Source organism: Giraffa tippelskirchi, chromosome 7 (genome assembly GCF_054371585.1).
Source record: "Giraffa tippelskirchi isolate mGirTip1 chromosome 7, T2T-mGirTip1v1.2.pri, whole genome shotgun sequence".
NCBI lineage: Eukaryota > Metazoa > Chordata > Mammalia > Artiodactyla > Giraffidae > Giraffa > Giraffa tippelskirchi.
Window position 1 is genome coordinate 161,449,398 of NC_137281.1, and position 6,000 is coordinate 161,455,397.

At 48.9% G+C, this 6,000-nt stretch overlaps 1 protein-coding gene across 8 annotated transcripts in view; it reads right to left on the minus strand.

The window, feature by feature from the left end:
- The window catches only part of RPS6KA5 (ribosomal protein S6 kinase A5), a 184,832-nt gene extending 181,408 nt beyond the window's left edge, over positions 1–3,424 (minus strand). For all 8 annotated transcript variants that reach the window (XR_014059767.1, XR_014059769.1, XR_014059768.1 and 5 more), the window contains exon 1: positions 3,157–3,424. Coding sequence is in view for 2 of the 8 variants with exons in the window: in XM_081510895.1 (XP_081367021.1) it covers positions 3,157–3,232 (76 nt within the window). In the remaining 6 variants the exon portion in view is untranslated. The remainder of the gene's footprint in view (positions 1–3,156) is intronic.
- Positions 3,425–6,000: the final 2,576 nt, after the last annotated feature.

The window sequence follows — 6,000 nt, forward strand, 5'->3', positions numbered from 1 at the left end:
AATAATAATCCCTCTATTTTGCTGCTGTTGTTCAACAGTTAGATTTGATTATTTGAAACCTAAAAGCCCTAAACTACTTCTTTGCTATCTTTATACTCTGTACATCCTTCTCTTTTAATAGTATGACAATATATCCTAATTACTGGTTTACGTTGCCTCCTCCCCTACCAGCAGAGGGCAAGATATTTGCTCATTTTTTTGTGTCATTAGTACCATTTAGCCTAGAAAAGAGTGTCAAGAAATGTACATTTAACTGATCTAATCAATCCCTTCCTCTCCATTTTTAGCTTTCATGGTCACTGTCATCCCTTAACCAACCATCTAACATCTACAAGATACTGGGACTACAATACACTTAGATTCTGTCCTCGATTTTCAGTGAATTCATCCAACATTTGAGTACCTACTATATGCCAGGGGCTGAAAATGGACAAAAGACCTGGTAGCACCTTACAGTCCAGCACAGACCAATTATTACAGCTCTGTGTGTTAAATGTTGTTGAAGAGACATACACAGACTGCTAAGCAGTAGGCAGCACGGGGGTTTACACTCGGCTTCAGAAGGCAAGACAAACACAGAAAGAGATGATAGCCGAGCAGCACAGCACAGGGCAAGCACCCAATGAGGACTCTGACACTGGAGTAACCTGCACGCTTTAAGAAAAGATGCTGTTATCGGGTGATCTTTGGACCTACACGAACCAACAGCTCCTGAGAGCCTATGATGCGCCAAGCAAACTGCTTAGCACTTTTCCAACAGAGTCTCATTCAATTTTCATATTCTGTAGGTGAGAGAAGTGAGTCTGAAAGAGTGAAGTGACCTGCCCAAGTCTACACCGCTAGTAACTGGCAGAGCTCAGATTTAGAACAAAGTCTAGAATCTGCCTGCAATGCAGGAGTCGCAGGAGACTTGAGTTTGATTCCTGGGTCAGGAAGATCCTCTGGAGGAGGAAATGGCAACTCACGCCAGTGTTCTTGCCTGGAGAATCCCATGGACAGAGGAGCCTGGTGGGCTACAGTCCATGGGGTCCCAAAGAGTCGGCACGACTGAGCACACAGTTTTTCCCTTCCAATTCCACATCCAGGCTGCTATACTACTCAGTCTACACTACTGAACACTTTCCATGTCTTTACACGTAACTTGAATTGCCTTTTTGTTCATCCTACAGCAGACAATACAGTGTTGAGCACAATCGAGGAATCACGAACTGCTGACCTGATATGACTATATGCTTATCCACATCTTGAGAAGCAAGGGACCACGTCAGATCAAGTTACCGTGGCGCCTTTTACAGCAGCATATGCTGACAGGGGCCCAGCTGGCTGAAGATGACTGAATCTCTCAAGTTGTATTTTAAGTGTTTTTGATGACTGTATCCGGTCAGTTGTTTCAATGTTCAGCAATAAATCAAAGTGTTCCATTCCTTTGACAGTTAACAGTACTAATGAATTCAGTATAATCTCACCATCCATCAGAAAAATTTCTAAAAATGCAAACTTGAAGCTGATGATTCACACAGTTAGCAGAGAAGGGAAAATAAAGCAGTACTCATTGTTTTCTACAAAACTAGCATTGTTTGCAAAACCCAGAAACTGAGCAGTTGGTTGACTACTAATCAAGTAGGTTGCTCCTTGGCCATTCAGCAAAAAGCTGCTTATTGCACCATGGTCAGTGGCTGAGGACACGACTTCAAGCAGCTTTTGCTGCACAGCATGAGCCTCCATATATGAATCAGTGAATCGTTATGTAAGAAAAGAAAAAGAAGTTAAAAATCTCCGCACCAGAAAGCACCTGACCCTGAGGCTGGCACAAATCAGACATTAATACAAAGGAAATGTTTATGGAATAAATTACTGAATAGCCCTTTGAAAACATCAGTTGTCTATTAAACTGAGAGAGGAAAACCAAACCAAACAAGCCCACACAGGATATATTAGGAACTCCAAAAAATTATGGAGTAACTGGCTCAAGATACATAACAAACTCATAATGACAAAAAAAAAAAAAATTGTTTTAAGCCAATGTTAATGTTGAGATAAGTAAGCATGCATATGACATCCCTCTTAAGTCACCACACTGGTGCTCAATGGAATGCTAACCAGCAACAACAAAAACTAAAAGAACAAGTGACAGACATAACTTTGCAATCTGTTCAAAATTATAACAAGGTGTGCTAGGCACACACCTGAAACCTGCTACATAAGCTCTGTCCCTACCCAATATCCCAAGATGCCAAAGAAGCTGAATCGAAATTCTTAAAAAACACTCAGAGAAATATTTAATAGTAAATAATGAACAACTCGTTAAAATGTATTATCTGTTCAGAAACGAAAAAGGATCTCTAACAGAGGACTGGACTCCACAAATATAAACCCAATCTATACTGATTAGTCGGAAGAAGCGTTTCCCATAAGCAACAACCCAAACCCACAAGGAGTAAAGTAACAAGTATAAAGCCTGAGTCGACTCGACAGACCCCAAAATCAGCGCGTAAGCGCCGTAAGGGGGCTGCTGCTGCAGCTGCCGCTAAGTCGCTTCAGTCGTGTCCGACTCTGTGCGACCCCATAGACGGCAGCCCACCAGGCTCCCCCGTCCCTGGGATTCCCCAGGCAAGAACACTGGAGTGGGTTGCCACTGCCTTCTCCACGTAAGGGGGCTAGTTAGCTGGCCGCTTTTACCTGGAGCTTTGAATTTACTGAGCCTCCTCAAAAGACCTTTGAAAGAGATTCAAGGCCAAGTACAGTACTTCACTATGATGGCATGTAAAGCCCTCAGTGCCTGCAGCTCTGAGGCTGGGCTCAAAACGGCCGGGGAGCAGCCGCCCCTTCCCCGTGCCGCGGACGCCGGCACCTCAGGGGCCCCTCCAGAGAGGAGAGAGCGGGAGAGCCGCGCTCCGAGCTCAGCGCCGCTCCCCTCACAACTGGGAAGGCGCGCCTCACAGACGGGCGAGGGGCAGGGGTGTCCCCGGGCGGGACAGGGCGCGAACTCACCTGGGTCAGTCGGCGCCGCGACCCCAGCCCGGCCCGCCCCTCACCCCGGGAAACTTCGGGTCAGCCGCCGGGGACCCCCGCCCCGCGCCCCGGGGTCCCGGGACCCCCGCCCCCCGCCCGCGCACCCCCGCGCCGAGCCCGGCCGGCAGGGGGCGGGCCGCTCACCCGTCCGCAGCTCGTGCTTGACGACGCGGAGCTGCTCTCCGCCGGCGTCCGCGCCGCTGCCGCCCTTCTCCTCCATCTTCCCCGAGCCCGAGCCCGCCGGCTGCGCCGGGGCGCCCGGCCCCTCCGCTCCCGCCGCGCGCCCTGGAGCCGGGGCGCGGCCGCGCTGCAGCCCGGACGCCGAGGCGAGCCGCTTTCCCGCTCCCGCCGCCTCCCTCGGCGGGCGCCGCTCGTACCGCGCAGCCACTCCGCCCCGCTCCCCGCCTCCCCCGGAGCCGCCCCGCCCACAGCCAGCAGGGTCGGCGGCCTTGCGAGTCGCCGTCGCCGATTGGGCGCGGGGCGCGCGCCGCCGCCAGCGCCGGGCCCCGTTGGGCAGCGGTTTCTGACGCGAGGCGAGTCGCCCCGCCCCGCTGCTCGAACTGTTGTTGCTCGGCGGGCGGCAGGAGAGGGAGGAGCGCGAGCGATCCGATTGGTGAGGCCGGCTTTTGCTCCGCCCACCCACGCTGCTGCGCACGCGCGGTCGGAGCCTTCCCGTCCCCGACATTCCCAGGACGGCCACGCCCCTTATTCCCCAGCTCCGATCTGTTAGTAAACAGTCTAGTAGTCTGGAGGCGCCCGGGGCCTGTGATTGGCTGTTACTTAAAGAGGCGGGGAGGCCTGATTGGACGGTTTGATCCGCCAATCACCATGGTCAGAGGAGGAGACTGGAAGAAAGCGCCTCTCACGCACATGTTTGCAGGTGTTCGAACCTGAAGGCCCCAAGCATTCCCAGGTGTGCGCCCGCCGGACGACATCGTGTCTCTAAAAGATGTTGCTAGTCCTAGTGAGTTCTGAACAAAGTGGAGTTCGTGTTGAGTACAGGTAGTCCTTAGACATTTCAGAAATTCAAAACCGCAGCTCTCCTTGAGGACTTGTGCAGTGGATAAACATTTTCATTTTGTACTGGTTCAGATGGTAAAGAATCTGTCTGCAATGCAGGAGACTTGGGTTCGTTCCTTGGGTCAGGAAGATCCCCCTGGAGAAGGGCATGGCAGCCCACTCCGGTATTCTTGCCTGGGGAATGCCATGGACAGAGGAGCCTGGCGGGCCACAGCCATGAGGTTGCACAGAGTCCCCAGCACGACTGAGCGACTAACACTTTTTCTTTTCAGGCACCAAAAGGCTACAGAAATTAATGAAATAGAATACAAGTCCTGCCCCTTAGCAGCTTTCAGTAGACCATGAGAAACAATCTGTGTGTATACACAGGAAACTTTAAAGCAAGATTTGAAATAAAAGTTATACAAACCTAGAGAAATGCACAGATGCCAATAGTTGTTCTCAGTAGGGGAGCTGAGGAAGGCTTTTAGGGCACTGAGGCACTTGAGATAACCGACTTGAAGGATGGATGAAATAGAAGTACCAGCTGCAGATACTTCATACGGAGATAGCAACTGTGAGCTAGGCTTGGAAGTAGAGAAGACAAGGGTGGGTTATGATTGCTAATGCTGGATGGAGATATGATGTTAGAAACATAGTTGAAAAGATAAGCCCTGGCAAGACAATGGAGAATCTTGACGGCGATACTAAGCAGTGCCGATTTTGTTTAGGACAGGGTGAGGAGCCTCAACGAGTTATCTGTGATGTCAAAGCTCTTCTCTTAGACGTTAGCTTCAGTCATAGTGAGAAGATGGACTGGGGGAAGACGAGAAATGTGGCACAGCAAGAATACTGTCGCAAGGTTAGAGCTTTGGGGGATTTCTGGCCATGGGCGTGAGAATGGGAAAAGGAGGGAATTAAAGATAGACACTTAGATATGATTCACAGAGAAGTGAACTTTTCAACCAAGCAGGAATCAGATTAGGAGGTCAGCAAACTTTTTCTATAAAGAGCCAAATAGTAAACAGTTGTTTTAGGCTTTACAGGCCACAGTCTCTTTCACAGCTATTCACCTCTGCTCTTTCAATGTGAAAGCAGCCATATACAAGCACACTAATGGATGTGACTGTGTTCCAATAAAACTTTATGGACACTGTAATTAAATCTAACATAATTTTCACATGATTATATATTCCTTTAATTCTTTTCAAACATCTAAAAATATAAAAACAATTCTTGGCTTTTGGGCCATTAAAAGAAAAAACAACAGGAAATCAGATTTGACCTGCAGGCCATAGTTGGCAGACTCCTGGCTTAGAGTGCCATTGAAAAGAAACCAAGAAGCCTCAGCAGCTCATCCAGGTGGTCACTTTGGTTCCTGGGCTTACCTGCATGGAACATTCCTCCCACTAAACCAGGAATGCCTACTTACTTGTCTTTCTCTTCCACAAGTAGTATGCTCTTTGGAGCCAGGAAATGACTGTGTGCAATTGTTCATTTGTTCACTCAGCAAATTTTATGCCAGTTATGAACCAAGTCTGTGATGGATGCTAGAGACACAGGGGGAGCCAAACAGATGCAGTCTTTGCTCTTATAGAGCATATACTCTCAAAACAGAAATGAGCATTAAATAACCACATAAAGGAATGTAAACTTTCCAATTCTATCATGCTATAAAAGAAAATTATAGAGTGCTACAATAGAGAATATCGGGGGAACTATTTAGGTTAGAGGAGCTTGGAGGCCTGTATGAGGAAGTATTTTTGAAACCAATTCTTTAAAGATGAGTAGATTTTAACCAGGATGTGGCAGAGACTGGCCTGATGCTCACCAATCTCGTTTCCTCTTCCTGGACACACAGGAGAAGCATATTTTCTTCCCTTTGCAGTTAGGCTAGGGTCAGGTGACCGTGATCTGGCCAGTGGGCTGTGGGCAGATATGATGTGCGCCATTCCAGTCCTGGCCCCATGCATAGACATTCATTCTCCA